Raw genomic sequence first — 18,417 nt, forward strand, 5'->3', positions numbered from 1 at the left:
ATGTAGTTGATGCAGACTCATTCATAAATTAGTTGCGGCAAAAATGCTGATTACCGATGTAATTTTCCATGAATCTGCTATATTAACGGCCACAATTAGCATATTGTTTAGCTGTGCATTTACTAAATGAGCACTGTGCTACGTCCGAACTGACCCCACTGTATTTTTTTGTATAATCAATTTCTGTTCTGTTCTTAAGTGTCTTAATTAATTTTAAATAAAAGTTTTCAACCGTATTTTTAATTCCTTGTTTTTATTGTTGTAAGTAGAATTTGACTGTATTATTTGTGTCCCCTTCAAAAATTGCTCATGAGAAATTTTATATTTCTGTTAAATGAAATTTACGGCCATGTTTGAAGTATTACTCCAAGTATATATTAATCGTGATCACCGTATAGTATCATATTCCCACGAGTGGCATGAAACAATCCCGTCTCTAGCTGTTATGAGAAGTCGAATAAATTAATTCATCAGAAAATGGTGAGAAAATTCGGGATTTATAGGTTCAGTAAAAATATACTTGAAGACTACTGTCGTAGTAAATAAACAGTTCACTCACCATGAGGATCCGCCATTGTGAAGGAGTAACTTTATCCTGCGTTTTAAAATATAGTGTATATAGGATATACAAGTATATAAATATATAGGATATATTCCTAGAGGAATAGTATTCCTATGTTCATAGATGCTATAGTACATTGAGAATTCCAAAGAATTACGCCATTTTGGTCGTTTCGTTTGTAATTCCCTAAGAACGTACAAAAGCCCCGAGAAACAGGAAGTGGTAGATCCGACACGCCCAAGGCCAGGCGTTTCAGAAATCGAAACTGAAAGGTAGGCCAGGCCATCCCAGTGATGCTAGCAAGATGCTTTAACATTATATCTTAATTTTGTTACAAACATTAAGTATTTAATTGATGAAAAACGAAGTACATTTGTAACTTTTTGCTGTGCTGCAAAAATACTGGTTTCTTATGAGATATCTATATCTGGCTACAAAGAAAATAAGTAAAAATAAATAAATAAATACGTACACTGCCATTCAAAAGTTTGGTATCAGTAAGGTTTTTGTAATGTTTTTTTTTTTTTTAAATGTCTTATGCTCATCAATGCTGCAATTATTTTATTGAAAATCCAGAAAACAACACAAATATTGTGAAATACTATTTCAGTGTAAAATGACGGTTTTCTATGTGAATATATTTCAAAACGTAATTCATTCCCGTGATGCAAAGCTGAATTTTCAGCACCATTACTCCAGTCTTCAGTGTCATATGATCTATCAGAAATCATGTGCTGATTTATTATCAGTGTTGAAAAGAGTTTTTTGCTGCCTTGATGAAACCTGTGATACTTTTTCAGGATTCTTAAATAAAAAGAACAGCATTTATTTAAAATTTGTAACAAAATCACGTAACATTTTTATTCACCTAGAATGTTTTAAATTGATTATTTAAAAAAGTGATAGCAAAGACTTATATTGTTAGAAAAAAAATCTATTTTGAATAAATACTGTTCTTTAAAACATCTTATTCATCAAAGATATGGGGATTACAATTTGTTTATAACATTTTGAAAACAGACAATTGCAACATATTAAAAGTTATAACAAAGAAATATTCCACATGTGTGACAGTACAGCTGGTTGGATGTTTTTGCTTAAGATATTTTTTAGGTCATCATGCTGAAGAACATGAGTTCATGCCAGTAACATCTAAATTAGGAAAACAGAAATATCTGGATCTCTCACTCCAGACACGTATAGTAATCACCATTGAAAATTTGAGTTTCATGTGTTGCAGGGATTGTCGGTGGGTTGAGTGGATGACCATCCACCCTCAATACCATGACTGACCTTTGAGCAAAGCACCAAACCCCCAACTGCTCCCCAGGTGCTGTAGCAATATGGCTGCCCACTGCTCCAGGTGTGTGCACTTGGATGGTCACCATACTTGGCAGGGCTTGACATTAAGCATTGACATGTGCTTGTCCTTCGGACAAGTAAATCAGACATTCACTTGTCCGAGTAAAAAATTTACTTGTCCGAGGCAAAAAAAGAGTCTTTTTTTGCCGTGAATTAATCTATTCTGAAGCAATAGTCTCATCACTGCTCTATAAAGTCTTACTTTAATCAGAATATTTGTAATATTTGCCTTAAAAATTGATTTCTCAGACACTTTTTAACTTTATTTTTCTAACCTTACTAAATGTGTCATCATTTACATTAAATTCTGAAATTTTATCAATACATTCAATCAGAATAACTAGACTCTGTATGGTTACCATTCAGATTAAATCAGTATCAACAAACTCCATCTTTCCACTGCATAGGAAAAACCCAGCCCGCATCGAAAATGCTATTTAAAATGTATTTACTTAGACTGTTTAATGAAGATAAGAGGTTCCAAAAATGCATTTACACAGTAAAATTGCAAATACATCAATAATGTTATACGATTAATGTTGTACATCTAAAATGTTGAAAAAATGCAATACTTTTAAATATAAAACCGAACCACCAATAGATGGCAGTAAGTCACTGTCTTAATGAGCGAGTCACGGATTCAACCGTTCGTTCCCGGTTTGTTCACTGACTCACCCCATTCATTAAATTAAAATGCTAAATCATTCAGTATTGAAACACCGCTGTGTGTTTCTCAGATTCGTGACTGTTCTGCTGTGTCTTTCCTTATAACTGTTTCGTTAACAAAAACGGTCAGTGATGTGTCTAAAATGTAAGTCAGTTAATATTAACTACTAGTTTAACTACTGTTGTATAAAATCAATGTCACGTTTGCCATCGTAATGGTGCTAACCTATATAATATGTTATACAATATTTATCTTTTTTTTCTACCGCAGTATGTTTGTTTCTTTGTGTATGCTGTTGCGCCTATTAGTTTGAAAATTTCCATAATTCAGATAGGCTGCACGAGCTTGATACTTGATACTGTCCGTTTTCAGTCACCGTTTACACTGTAAGTAATACAATCAGAATCATTCTCACCAAAGATTTGTTGCTGCGCTAGTTATTGTTTGTTATTGATGTTTTAATCAGGTTACTTGTCCAGTCGGACAAGTAAAATTCTCCTTCACTTGCCCATTCACAAAATCCACTTGTCCCGGACAAGCTTTAATGTCGAGCCCTGCTTGGCTACACGTCACTTTTTCTTTTCTTTTTTTAAATTGTGGTTCAGGCCTCAAACTCACTCTCAGCATTACTGGACTTCCAGTTGTGAAATCTACAAATGATCTTGAAATTGTGAATAGCTGAATGGTTTCAGATCTCCCCCTCGTAAATGGTGCCTAATTAATGTTATTAACATATAAAAGAGCACCAGTCAACATCCAAATCTTTTTTGAGCATTGCGAGTGGAAAGATTTCTGTAGCTTTCCAAATACCTGTAGTACTCTGCAACAAGAAAAATGTGTATGTCTGTTCGTAACCTGACATGGCGGTAAGCACTTTTTCATATCAAAGATGGTTTTTATAATTCTGAGTGGTATAATAGTAGTAGTATAATTCTGAATACACGATTACAATATACGCATATTTTATAAATGAGGCCCCAGTTCATTTACTAGATAAGGTTCGTTCTCCTTCAGCACTTTGCAGAATTCTACTTTTGCATTATCTCCTCCAGACTCCAGAGTATCCAACAAGTGTCTCATTTTCTCCTGTGGTGTTTCTGCAGCATGAATCTTATTCCACATTTCACGAGTAATCATGTTTTTGCTCTTCAGACTATCAGCAATCGCCATCCCTGATAAAGCCCTCTTAATGAGTTTATCACCATGTGTGTTGACAAATTCAGTTTCTAATTGAAACAAAAGATGTTTTACGTTAGTCTTCAGAAGAGTGTACAGTATGTGTGAGACAATTACAAGGAGGAACGTAGGCTAATTGAAACATTCAGTATTAAGGTCAGACCTGGGATCCTTGTCTGTGCAGATGGTTCTACACCTTTACTTGGTGCTGTTAATGAAAAAAAAAGTAATAATATTAAAAAAGACATTACTGAGAAATCTAAAAACATTTTTAAAATGATCAGAATCTTCTGAAGTCTCACTCCTTGCAAGGAATAAACCACTATCTTTCCTGCCTCAAGCTTTAGGACACACCACACAGCACAAAAAAAAAGATAAACGTTATATGTTATATGTTTGGACAATTCATGCAAATAAACCTGTTTCAAGCAGTTCTTTATATTGAAATTATTTTAGTTATATTAGTTGTATTTTAGTTTATCCTTTTAATGCAGTCACTCTATTTAAGGTCCTCATTTCTTTGTGCCTAATAAATACTGCTGATCACAAAATAAACACATTAACTTAACCCCTTAATTGTCACCATCCCACTTGCTCTACTTTTTGTAGTCACATATTTTAGTAATCATCAAATTATCATTCGAAAGCTTAAAACCTCAGAAATTCAACCTGTGAAAACCATTTGGAAACCAATGGCCTTAACTACAATGTACTTACATTTAAAATAATCATTCAGTACAATGTACTTATTGTGTACATACATGTTTGTACATTGTACTTATATTTTTTTTAAAAACCTATATGCAATTATTTGTATATTTTTTAAAATTACCACTGTTGACCCATACCCTAACCCACCCTTAAACCTACCCATACCACAAACCTGTCCCTAACCTTACCCATATCCCACTTTATTAGAAGCAAAAGTGTTTAATAGCCAACTAATATAAAGTTACCTTTTTTATATCAACTTAAAATTTGCAACATAACTTATTTAGACATAAGGACTGGATTAAAAAATATTTTGTAAAATATTTTTTTATAAAACAAAAAAAACTGGTACATGCATTTTTTATCAGTAAATTTAAACTTATAACTTTTTGATACTTTAATATTTTGAATCTTAGAAAAGAGTCCAACTTTAGGTCTGTATTCCAAAGCATTCATGATTTATAACAATTTAAGTTTGAATAGTGCACTTTAACATCTATGTTCAAAAATGGGCGGTGACAATTATAATTAGGGGTTATTTATATATTTAAAGTCATTTAGCACTGTCAGCACAGATAGCCTTGTAGTTAGTGTGCCGACATAAAACCCAAGTTCGATTCCTGTCTCTTCCTGATCCCTCCCCCCTCTCTTCACCCAAAGCTTTCCTGTTTGCGCTCTACTGTCCCATCAAATGAAGACAAAAGACCAAAAAAAGTAGCAAAAGCCTCCTTTAGCGATCCAATGTGTTTTTGTAAAAAAAAAAAAAATTCATATTTAAAACGTAAGAATCACTTTAATATAGCTTGTGCAGTTTTACAAGGAACTTGCTGCTTTGGGAAGGGTCTTGGCAGGACTGAAACACTGTCTTGTTCGCCAATTGCAATGCAGTGGGACTGCTAACCAATCACAACACATTTCACTTTTCGGAAAGGCCATTTGTGCCAGGTTGGGGAGAAAAGTATTGCAATAATGTGCTATGCTTTTAAAGTAGCCTCCTACTCAACCGTTGAGCAACAGAATGAGTACCTGTAAGAAGGATTCGCTGTCTGTGCCACACTTCGTTCCCTTTTTTAGGTTTGTCCAAAATGCTTAGTCCGACCTCCTCAACGCTGACATCCAGAAACACTTCAAATGTGGGATGATAGTTTGGACCAAAATTAAGCTTAAACAACTGACTCTAAAAAAAAATGGAATGGAATTCATATAATTTTTAGCTTAAAAAACTGATGTAAAAATGTAATTGGACATGTTATGTCAGCTGTTATTCAATAAATATTATGTTACCTTTGGTTGCACTACACATTTCTCTTGCTGACAATGTAGACTGTATTCTCTGTCTGGAAACAAGTAACATTGCGAAGTTGTCTCAATGTATGTTTTGTTGTGGTGCTTGAGCTGGACCTTAAGGAAATTGGGGGGTGTAGGGGAAGGGACAAAAAAACAAATTCACACACAAAAAAAACAGTATTTCAGCACAGACTTGCATCATATTCAAATCACCAAATGCACGCCACTTCAACCGTATATAAATTAACATGTGACATAACACAGAGAGCAACAACAAAAATAATAATGTCAATATACAAAAGCAGTAATAACGTATATAAACAAATAGAGGACCTTTGATAGATACAGGTTTTATTTTATAAAACTAAGGAGCAATACGCTCTGATAGCAGTACCTCGGATACTGGAACATTCCCTGGAAGCAAGTGGACATTAAGTATTTTCTCTTTATGCTCATGTGTTATTGTTCGAAGGAAGAGCAAAACCTGGCCATCAATCTGTGAGCTAAATGTATTTCTTATCCAGACGAGCACAAAACTGCTGAGGTCTCTGATGTCAACCATCACATGAGTTTCTGTCACTTTGAGTGGCGGCATTATTTCTACATTACCACCAGTGAAATGTGCTACAGCCAAACTGTCCTTTTTTTCCTCTGAAAAATACATTTAAGAACTTTGTTATTTGGTCAAATAAAAGTAGTTTTTTCTAATTATACTTTGACTAACATTATACATGAAGTTCTCCATGTAATCAAGATCTCTAATCACAATCCTTGCTAATTATTTACATACATATCCTCTCACTAACTGAAGTTACAAGTAATTTTAAATGTAAATGTTCAGTCACTGTTCCATAAATTCTATACAATAAGTGAATGTACAAATAAACCTACCGGAGTATATTACACAGTGTGGAAAGAGCAGCCGTGAGACTGATTTTGCAGAACAGTCAATGTTGTACAAGGGTCCAGCAGGCTTCATCTGACCCAAAAGGTCTAACAGACAAGGATCCCATGAGACAACTCTATACAGCACCTCTCCTTTACCCTCCATCACAAACACAAGACTAGTCAGACTGCACTGAAACTGACCAGCATGTGGACACACAAACCTGGAGGACAGAATATTAATTTATGCTATTAAATAATAACAGTCTGCTTATATTCTATGCTATGTCTGAATAATAAAGTGTTCAATACCTGTATGTATTATTGTGTTTGTCTTCATCACCTCTATGAACAAGTTCTGGAGTGAATACTTTTGTGTCTTCTGTAGACTGAAGTTGAGAAAAGGAGGAAGATAATGTTTTAAATAATAGTTTGGAGTATAAAATATTAACTCTTTAAATATTACATTTCTGTAAACATTCTGAAGTTTTAAAAAGTTATCATACACTAAAACCTCAAAAGTAATCAATGTGAATACAAAATACTGTCATAGTGGGATGATAGTAGCATATTTTACAGATTCAAAATCATCTCCTTATTTGCAGTAATTCATCACACAGAAATATCACAGGCAAAAAATAAATCGTAGTTGTAATAATGGAAAGAAAAGAAAATTCATGACAGCTTTTACTCACTGGGCGTGCTGATGATTGAGCTTTCAATGATAAGTAAGACACAGAATCAGAACCTTGATCTAAGTGTACAAAGAGTACAAGGGAACTGGGGTTATTTAAAAGAAAAAAAATCTTGCAAAGTCTTTTTTCCACTATATACACCATTTACTCATGTTACAAAACATTAGTATGAAAAAAAATTGCATCTGAATTTAATCTTAAGAACAGTCTTCGATTCACATGCTCAGTCTCAGACCGGTTCCGTACCTCTAGATCTCTTCGTCGCTGCTCCAAAATCTAATTTTTTAATCTCTGCACTGTATAAAGACAAAGTTAGGTATTCTGACCTAACTGCTAAACAAATCTGTGTTTTCTGCATTACACAACTACACGATATAGGTATTTATTGTAATGAAAGTGTCAGCTACTACTGCTTTGAAACATTCATATTTGTTACTGTTCTATTCTGTGATTTAAGTAATTGAGAGCTTTGACTGATATATAAGTATACAGCTGATTTGAATTTTACCCTCCTTCTCCCGTTCTGCGGCATTCAGATATTGATCAGCTTGTAGAATTATATTTCCAATCTCTTCCTTTGCTCTCAAATATTTACTCAACACATCCTCACTCTGTGGACAAAACACATTTCTAATCATTCAATCAGTTTCATAAAAATAGGAGTTTTGTTGTGACATCAATAAAACATACTTAGAGGAAGGGGTCACCTAAGCAGTTAAGTTATTATAAGTTACTTACCCTTACATTGTGACAAAAAAAACCAACATGGTATTCATTTTTTCAGTAAGTAATTTTGATGCTGCCATTTTCCATACAACTACAGTTTGTAGTAACCACGACTGTCAAGCTCCAAAAGGAGAACAGCCATTAAAGTTGCCCTATATTTAATTTTATTAGATAATTTGTAATATATCAAATGAGTTCATTAGTCATTCATTTCTTTTGCCCTTTTTCAGCCTTGAAAGCTCTGATCACTACAAACTGTTGCTCTGGATAAAAAGTAACTACATTCTTCAAAATATCCTTGGATGGGCAGTATTTCAAATACATGTATTTGATATATAAAATACGATTTTGTATTTAAATACATTTAATCTTAGTATTTTTATATTTTCAAAATACATAAAATAATTTTTGCCAATCAACCTTTTTATTAGACTGCTGATTTCCTATAATCAAGAAGTATACAAAAATACTTAATACAAAAATACTAAAAATAAATGTATTTAATACAAAATACATTTGACCTTTTCCAAAGGTATTTAAATACAAAATAGTATTTTGTATTTCAAATACATGTATTTGAAATTTGAAATACTGCCCATCCCCAAAAATACCTAATTTCATGATGATCTGAGATGTTGATCAGTGCTGTTACATGCTGTTGTGACCATCCAGAACAACTAAACACAAGCAAAGCATGCATGTTTGAACTTGCCATTATTTGTGAGTGTGTTCTTGCTCTGTAGTCACTGGTCAGCTGTGCGAGCGTGTCTCTGTACTTTTGGTATCCTCCACGTTTCTTCAGGTATGATCCATCAGAAATGCTCTTTTCCATCTTATCAAACACATCACGCAGAACCTCCTCACACCGCATGCGAGACGCTTCACGATTCTGCTGATATATATCTTGATATTCATTATGAATCTTCCCCTAAATCAAGAGACATAGTGAGAGAGACAGCAAAACTGTTTATGCTTTTGTTTGTTAAAGAGAGAATATTGGATTGAACATGGATTAAATCATTAAATGCACATTCACTATAATAAATACAAGTGTAGCACAAGTTTTCGAAGTTTTAAAGGTCTATGTATTTAAAAACTTTTAAAGGTTGTATCAGCGATTTCTAGCCTAAAAAATAAAGTGTCGATTTCAGCTTACCTTTCTTCACGATCCGCTCGCTGCCTGCCCCATAAATTGTCTGTGAAAAAACCGCGTCTCTCTGGTCAGCCTAGGGTCCGAGATATGCCAAAAAAACAATCGGCACTATCAACACACCACAGATAACCAAACAGTGTTCCAACCAATCAGCGTCAGGGGTTTGGTGTTGTGGACTTTCCTACTGGTGCAGGGATGTGAGGGAGGCGGAGCGAAAGTCCACAACACCAAACCCCTGACGCTGATTGGTTGGAACACTGTTTGTTTTTGTGTGGAAAGGTTGGTAGTGCCGATTGTTTTTTTGGCATATCTCGGACCCTAGGCTGACCAGAGAGACGCGGTTTTTTCACAGACAATTTATGGGGCAGGCAGCGAGCGGATCGTGAAGAAAGGTAAGCTGAAATTGACACTTTATGTTTTAGGCTAGAAATCGCTGATACAACCTTTAATTAAATGTGTCGTTTCAATTTTCAGTTTTTTTGATGCCATGACTTCCGATGATTACCACAGATTTTGTGTGTGTTTATTTATTTGGAAGGGTAAAAATTATGTTAAATTCAGTATTCAATATTATAGAGACAGAGCTCATTTAGGCCATGCCCACATCCGGGTGATGGTGGGGCAATCCAACGCTCTCCATTGACTTTGTATTGCAGGAAACAGACTCCTTGTCATTTCTGACTTATAACAAAAAACAGAACAATGTCTAAAATCTGCTATGTGACAAGGTGTACAGTAAACAAGCTAAAAACACAGAACTACATTTTTATAAGCTGTCCACCCAAAAAACGAGAGTTTAAGGACACAAATAGTTGTAGATGTCAGGGTATTTCACGTTGGGCTATTCTGTTGGATTATTTCTCCAACAAAAGGAAGGTAAGGAAAAGGGTGCACAGACATAGACCAATACAATTTAGTTTCTCAATATATCTCCTCTTTTCAGGGTGGTGAAATAATCCTTTGACAAGGTTAAATAATAAATGTTAAATTTCCCTCCAGCGGGCGCAGCTCTCCCCTGCTGAAAAAACCAGCATATGCTGGTTAGGTATGTTTTGGTGCTGGGATGCTGGTTTTAGCTGGTATATGCTGGTCCTTTGCTGGTTTATGCTGGTCCCTTGCTGGTTTTTGCTGGTTTATGCTGGTCATGTTGCTGGTTAATGCTGGTCCTTTGCTGGTTTATGCTGGTCCTTGACCAGCAACAAGACCAGCATAAACCAGCAAAGGACCAGCATTAACCAGCTAAGGACCAGCATAAACCAGCAAGGGACCAGCATAAACCAGCAAAGGACCAGCATAAACCAGCTAAAACCAGCATCCCAGCACCAAAACATACCTAACCAGCATATGCTGGTTTTTTCAGCAGGGTCATAGTAATAAGACACGTTGCGCTCTACTTTTGTGCTCTTAAACACTCGTTTTTTTTAGGTCCACAGCTTATAAAAACTTTTTTTTTTAGCTTGTTTACTGTACACCTCGTCACATAGCAGCTTTTAGACATTGTTCTGTTTTTTGTTATAAAGTCAGAAATGACAAGTAGGCAGATTCCCACAATACAAAGTCAATTGAGAGTGTTGGTTTGTTTTCCCGGTGGGCGTGGCCTTCAGATTATAACGCTCTGTCTCTATACTTGACTTGAACCTGTAACTTTAGTTTAAAATTAAATGTATAAAAATGTTAACTCAATTCCGCCAAATGTTACTGCTTACATGCAAACAGCAAGAGTAAACGTTATTAAGAACATTGGGATTTCATTATTTTGTAGTTTGCACAAATACTCTTCATTCCTACTTTTTCATCGTCAGTAGATACGAAGTCTATATCATAAGCACATTTAGTCAATAGTGCAATATGCAATAGGGGCCGTTCACATGAAGCGTCTTTTGCGCGCTAGTTCGTTATTTCAAATGGAGACGCGCGGCTTGCGAAGCGACGCGGTCGCGACGCGCACGCGGTGCGACGCGCTCGTTTTTTCCGGGCGCGTCCGCACCGCATCGAGATAAAAGGTGTGTTCGAGCTCATGCTGCGCTGCGCAGACCGATCAGCGAGATTAGCCGAAAGCAGTCGGGGAGGAGCTGAAAACGGAGCCGTCAAGTCGGACACGTTGGAGATCTCGTTGCTCCCTCAAACATGGCAGATCACATGGAGTTTGTCTTTATTGCAGATGAATTGGAAGCTATAGAAATACCTTTTTGTTGGAAGAAATGCAGCACATGCAAGTGAAGCAGCAACTACAGATTTCAGCATCAATCAGTGTTGACCACATTACGTTAAATGTCTGTGACATTTTAGTTATTCCATAAAAAATATTACTTAAATATGCAGCTGAATACTATAAGTGGTCTGTATGAAAAAAGTACAATAATAAACTTATGCACAAATCCAATATAAAGAATTTAAGGGAGTAAAATGTACTGCAGTCAAAAGATCGTAAACTATTTACGAAATGGCATGCAAATTGATTTGTTATGCACGAAACACGCGTGATCATCGTCATGTGGTGAATGTGGCCAATCATGAGAAGCTGTGACGTCATCACAGCCTGGCGCAGTCCTTTCTGAAATGCTGCGCTGGCTGAGCAAGCCGGCTGTTCTCGAAACGCTCTCGCGTTACTTTGATGCCACACGTGAACGTCACGTGGCGTCGGCGCCGGTTCAAGTCGGTTGTGGCTAGAGGGTATACAGCTCAGACCGGAAACTAACAATGAAATTAATTGTTCTACCTATTAGATTGTGTTTTATTAACGTCTACACCTACCCCAACCCTAAACTTAGCCCTTACTATAATACAAAAAAAGTATTATTGTTGTACAGTGTGACAAAAATAACGTTAGACTGATGTGCGCATGCCCAGTAGCCATAGCTGTATCCCTTCTAGACTTTACCGTTCAAGTCGGACAAAATTTCTAACCGGCATGCACTACTTCAAGTCAGCCGCCGATCGGTCTGCACAGCGCTGCATGAAGTCGAACGCACCTAAAAACATCTCAACTTTTCAGAATGTCGCAAGCGCACCGCAGGTCATGTGACATGAACCGACCAATCAGCTTCCTCACTTTTTTCGTTACATTGAAACCACAGCAGAAACATGGAGGAGCAGCTCATTATTGTGGTCCAGGGATTTCCTGAACTTTATGATTTGTCAAGCCCCCATTATTTTGACGCTAATAGAAGAAACAATGCATGGAGACGCATAGGCTTGGAGCTAGAGCGCAGCTGATGGTTGCTTAGAAACGGCAGACGCTTCCGGAGCGCAAGCGCCCGAGCGCTTTGTTGATATGCAGCTTCCCATTTTCATCGTTTTCAATGAGACACACCGGAGCGGACATAAATTCACCACACGCCATGACTTCTTCTTCGACTTCTTATTGGCCCACGGCATTCAACTTTTAGGTGCATTACCGCCACCTACGGATTAGGACGGGGCCGTTGAATGCTTGAATCTGATTGGCTGACGAGACAGAACATCAACATCTACCAAGTACAACTATTTGTGGGCCTGGCCCAAATGCGCTCTGTCTCTATGTGGGCATTATTTTCAGGGAAACCCACGGTGAATGTAGTTCTAGGCAGCACTTAACTGTATTACATGTGTATATCACTTCGCCACACGGTTTCAGTTATTTCAAAGGTCCTTACAGCCTAAAACAGCAAAATAACCAAAACCCACAAGGACACTGGCCAAACAAATACAGTAAACAATAGGATATTTACTCTTGCATCTGAAACAAGCAGAGGCAGTCTAAAATATGTGTGGAACTTTGTTTCTTGTGCATTTATGTCAGTGTCATGTCAGTTTACTCATTGCGCCTCTGTAATGGGTCAAACCATAGATTTAACCTCAGAAGTTAAAGAAAATACAATCTTTCAGGCTATTTCTTAAAGGAATGTGCACCATTTGTTTAGTAGACGCTTTTATCCAAAGTGACTTACAAAAAGGACAATGGAAGCAATCAAAAACAACATAAGAGCAATAACATGCAAGTGCTATGACAAGTCTCATTTAGCCTAATGCAGTACATGTATCAAAGTTTTTTATTATATAATAAATAAAAAAGAAAATAGATAGAATAAAAAAGAAAAAGCAAACTGTTAGAGGCCTAAGAATAGATAGATAGAATACAACATGAGAACAGAACAGAGAAGCTAGTGTTAGTTCGTTTTTTTTTTTTTCTCCGGCACGGGAGGCGGACGCACTAACAAGGAGGCTAAAGGCTGCAACCTCTAGCGTCAGTCGCTAGTACGTCTCTTGAGATCGGGGAGCGAGGTTTACCTGCACAGCACCTACTGGCTGGCCTTCGTTACACTTAGACCAACCCACTATAGTTCACGACTGGCTACATTAAAATAAATAAATATTTTAAATATATTAAAGTAAAAACAAAAAACATTATTTTAAACAATAACAATATTAGTTTTTAATTCCTATTTTCCAATATTAGTGGTTAAAGACAAGGAATGACTTTATATCTGGCCCCATGCTAAAAACTTTTTAACTATTATAAACTATTAACTTCCAATCAATTTGAAAAATTACAAGTTTAATTTTTTTCTTGAACGTGGACTGAATTTACCACAGAGAGGATGTTAATGTGAATGTGCTCACAGATGATGTCAGTTCAAACTTGCATTAGGACAAAACTATTCAGTGTTGCAACTGCTCTGTCTAACCTTACAATAAAAAATAATACATCTGAATTTTATTCCAATACTCAACAAACACACACAACAAAAAAATCTAAAAATTTGCTGTAAAATAAGTCTTTAAATACGCAATCTCAGTATATGCAATGGGGCCTCTATGTAATCATGAAGAGGAACCAAAATCATGTCTAGGAGTGAAGATGCACAGGTTTTTACCAAACAAAGTGATCTTTGAAAGATACTTTGCTGCAACAAAAATCACTTTTGTGGAAAGACTTATTGATTTTGCCAAAGTGTGAATCATCACAGTAAAACAAGGCAAGCCACTGAAGGGACACGGTTAGCTTAATGCAAGTGCTAGCCTGTTACATTGCAATACATAGGATTTCACTTACCACATAAACAGAGAGATGACTGCGCTGATGATGGTGAATGATGGAGAAATAACTGCGCTGATGATGGCGAATGATTTACAGATCTGGAGAATCACTGACGAGCAGCTCAACTTGTGTGGTAAGTAAGCACTCCCTCTGCATTATAACTTTACACAGAGCACATGGATCACAGTAATGAGACTAAAATGTGGCGATTCAAAACGGCAGATTCAACAAACCGCATATTAAAAGCGGCTAGAGCTCCTAATTATATATATATATTTTTATCCATGTGCCAGCTATAGAGATGAGCAGCTCTGTGAAACAGCCAATCAGAGCAGAGCTCATTAATATTCATGAAGCTCCCAAATAAGGCAATAACAGAGCGTTTCATTTTAGGGACAAATTCTAGGGTTGTAAATGGACCTGTAAAACCATTTCTGGAGATTTTTTGCCCTTTCCTATGCCATATACCTTCTATGTAGATATCAGAGAACGATTTAAAATATTGTTTCAATGCATTCTATGGCACCTTTAATAAAGGATCGACTTCATCCTGTGTTTTAAAATGCAGTAAATCTATTATGTCAATAGTGTTCCAATGTTCATTCTGCAGTACAATCGGAATTCCAAAGAACTGCGCTAATTTTGCCAGTCATCCTCTGAAACAGGAAGTAGCCTATAGGGGTCTGAGACGCCTGCGACTGTCCACTGAAAGATACTCCTACTTATGCCAGCAAGATGCTGATGCAGTATGACTTTGTTTTAGAATACATCTGCCATCATGCTAAAAACCAATTCGGTAATTACAACAGGCAAAGTTTGTTTCCTGACCAGACAGGAATAACAACATTTAAATAATAATAATTTAAAAAAACCTGCTTTAAATTGACAAAAAATATGTTAATGCGAATGTGCAGATGATGCCAGTGGTTGTTTACCTTACATAGGAATCAATCTGTTTGTGAATCTTATTCTAATTATTCAACACCTAAACACACACACAAAAACAAAAGTCAAAAAATTGACTAAAAAAATAAAAAGTTCTTATAAATAAACTAAATGCAGTCAGGTCCATATATAATAATAATACACTTTATTACAGACTCACAGGTCCAGATGAGGAACAAGACAGTACACACAATACAATAAATATATAAAAGACACTAAACAAAATTTTTTTTTAAAAAAACTTCAGAGGAGACAACTATACCAATGCTTCCATAACTTGGACTTATACCGTGTAGTGCTAAACTTGATGCTGGTCAAGGCCATAATTATGTAATTCTCTGAGTTTGTCAGCCGACATATAAATTTGTACATAACATTTCTCAATGTGGCTTGCAGTGTATTAACACCTGCAGCCACAAACATCTCACTGGCACTACACCAGCATGGTCTTCTCATATATATTTGGACACTGACATAATTTTCAAAATTTCGGCTCAGTATGCCACCAGAAAAGAACTGAAAATGAAACAAAATGAAAATGAAGTGCAGACTTTAAGCATTAATTTAATGTGTTGTACAAAAATATAACATTAACTGCTTAGGATTTCAATCATTTTTATACACAGTCCTATAATAAATATAATCATAAATAAAATCTTAATTTTAATATTTTGTTGAGAATCCTTTGAATGACTGCCCTAAGTCTATTAAGTGTGCATTTTCACATAACTTTTTACTTTGTGTTTATGTCTCAAACTGAACAAAAGTTCATTTCTAGGGTTTTCTCAGCATTACTGAGATCTGCTGGGTCCAGGCTTCACCTACTAAAAAAAAAAAAAAAAAAAGCTCCTCCAAAATCCAAAAATCAAGAGCATCCAACAAGAGTCTCATTTTCTTCTGTTGTGGTTTTGCAGCATAATCTTCACTGTACAATGTGACTGTTTATTTACAAACATTCTAAATTAAACAAAAAATTAATTAATTTTCACACAGGGTTGTTTGTGATAGAATAAGCTAAAAGAAATTGATTTAATTTTATACCTGTGAGCCCTATGTGAGCAGGAGGTTCTACATCTTGGCTTGATGTTATTATTTAAGACTTTTACTCAAGTATTCTAAACAGTATACCAAAGTCATTTTCTGGTAAGATTTCTGTAATTTACTTAAGTATGGCTTTCAGGTACTTTATCTACCACTGCAACAAAGTCAACCCTGCTTTTTCTCTTAAAGATTTCTCCCCATTCCTTAGTAAAAGTTGCTCTCAGCGACATTGTGAAAAGTTTGTAAGAGAAAACTATTCACTATTTAGGAGAACTCTTAGTGGTAAGATATATAAGGTCCCAGGGTTACATGCAGCCTGAACAAAGCCACATGGTGTTCTGGGTTCTCCAACTGGTGATTTGCATCTAAAACATTACAGGGTCACAACTCGAGTAAAATATAATTTCGTTTGCCGAATATTCTAAAGTGACAAGCACAACAGAAACAATGCGCTCAGTACTAAACATCGCATATCGTCCACTCACTGTCAGCATCCAGACCCTCAATATTCTAGGGCGTTTTAACTAGGCTACTGAACTATTAGAAAGTTCATATGAAAATCAGTTTAAAACATTAAAACAAAGTTTTGTCAATTTGCGAAAATATTGTTGTTAACGGACGTAGAGGGTAACATGATATAGTGATTCGCTTTCAAAAACACGCTTCATAAATGTAACAGAGGCATTTTTCTTTAGGGACTTTTATTTTGACGGGTTGCCCCGTTTTCAGTATGTTCAGGGAAGAGAGGAGGTGTGTGCAGTTTTTGCGAGAGAGTTGCGCCATGTTTGCAGTGTGATGGAGAGACAGATTTCCAGCAGAAAACATGCAGTAAAGTTTTTGATACACAGTTAGTCTGAGCTTCTGTGAGTAGTGTGATGCCATCGTGTGAGACCCGTTGTGGAAGTTCGGCGGATCGCGTCATCGAACAGAGAACGGTGTGAAAGGCTGACCGAGAGCATGTGAGCGAATTGCTGGAGCCGCAAGTTTTATTCTGCACGTCGTTGTTTTGCGTCATTCGAACTGTATGTATTTTTGAAAGTTTTGCTGAGTCTCAGAGCCATTGATCAACTGTGCTTTAGAGTAAGAAACAGTGATTTCTTCCTGCGTGTCGTTTAAGTGCACTTGTCAGTGCGCGAGAAGGTGAACTGCAAGCAAAATTCTTTTTTTTGAACCCTCCCATTTTCTCATTGTTTTTTTTGTTTTTGTCGAGACTGTCTGTCATCACGACCAGTTTTGTTTTTTGAGAGGCATGTCTCTTCGGAGACTGAGTCAGACTGAGCTGTGGATGTGCTGCACCATTTTGTTCCAGAAAGTCCCTGATTTTTGCCCGGGTTGCACTGAAAGTTTTTTGTGAGAGTTTTTATTTTTTTTAATTTATATTACCCTGCCATCCTCACGACATCTCCTTACTGTCCGGCCGTAGCTGTTCCTTTCGTCATCTCAAGTCATCTCATCTCAAGTCATCGCAAGTCATCAAAGTCATTGTTGCTACAGACTGGTACAAACGTTCTTTGCATACATACACATGAACTCAACACTGATATAGACGGAACTGAGCTGTGAATTTGGTGTAGAAACTGAATCATTCTTTTTTGTGAAAATCTTTTCATTGTTCATGTGTCCTGAGATGATTCATTTCTGAGTTTATTTTGAGTGAATTATTTGTGAATTGGTTGTTATATCAGAGTTATACAGGTCTGATAGTTACACAGTTGGTGGTGCACCACGGGTAAAGAGGATAGTAAGATTTCAGATTGTTTCATTTATTTTTTTAATTTTTATGTAATGTCTTGTTTTTGATCTTCTTTAATCCACTGAAACACTAAAAAAACCAACAACCTAAAAAGAAGGAATAAATTTGATCCAATGTTTAAGTAAATCATAGTATTACTACTTATTGTTCTACCTTGGGGTAGGGGCGTCTCACTTGCTTTGTTAGGTGCCAGGGGGTGGAAATGTGAATTGTTCTTACTGTATTGTCTCACATATTTAAACTTCAGGCTGCCACCGTATTAATAGAAGTATCCACAAACTTACCTGAAGCCACGCACTCTGGTCCCTTTAGCATACCGTGCAACAGAGTAAGGCAACACGTATACACAACATATACACTGAGACTCAAAGCACTGGGGTGGGGGACCGAGATCCTTTCCTCCTTAAGTCTTCCAAGGTAGCTTTAAATTCCCC

The 18,417-nt window shown here is 36.3% G+C and overlaps 1 protein-coding gene across 1 annotated transcript; it reads right to left on the minus strand.

Moving 5' to 3' along the window:
* Nucleotides 1-3,554: 3,554 nt before the first annotated feature.
* On the minus strand, nucleotides 3,555-17,245 carry LOC141342416 (NACHT, LRR and PYD domains-containing protein 1b allele 2-like). The gene is made up of 11 exons (XM_073846861.1): nucleotides 17,075-17,245; nucleotides 8,808-8,999; nucleotides 7,854-7,956; nucleotides 7,346-7,404; nucleotides 6,963-7,039; nucleotides 6,657-6,874; nucleotides 6,160-6,416; nucleotides 5,763-5,879; nucleotides 5,505-5,655; nucleotides 3,931-3,975; nucleotides 3,555-3,817 (listed from the first exon to the last, which is right to left on the minus strand). Exons 1-11 carry the CDS (start codon nucleotides 17,243-17,245, stop codon nucleotides 3,555-3,557), a joined length of 1,653 nt encoding a protein of 550 aa, XP_073702962.1.
* Nucleotides 17,246-18,417: the final 1,172 nt, after the last annotated feature.

This window comes from Garra rufa, chromosome 9 (assembly GCF_049309525.1).
Source record: "Garra rufa chromosome 9, GarRuf1.0, whole genome shotgun sequence".
Classification (NCBI taxonomy): Eukaryota; Metazoa; Chordata; class Actinopteri; order Cypriniformes; family Cyprinidae; genus Garra; species Garra rufa.

Excerpts from the sequence above, each read along its gene's own strand:
- LOC141342416 (XM_073846861.1), bottom strand. The coding sequence starts at position 17,245 with ATGACGCAAAACAACGACGTGCAGAATAAAACTTGCGGCTCCAGCAAT. Across the intron at positions 6,875-6,962 it reads AAACACAATAATACATACAG|GTTTGTGTGTCCACATGCTG; the intron begins GTATTGAACACT and ends TCTGTCCTCCAG. Across the intron at positions 6,417-6,656 it reads ACACTGTGTAATATACTCCG|AGGAAAAAAAGGACAGTTTG; the intron begins GTAGGTTTATTT and ends TGTATTTTTCAG.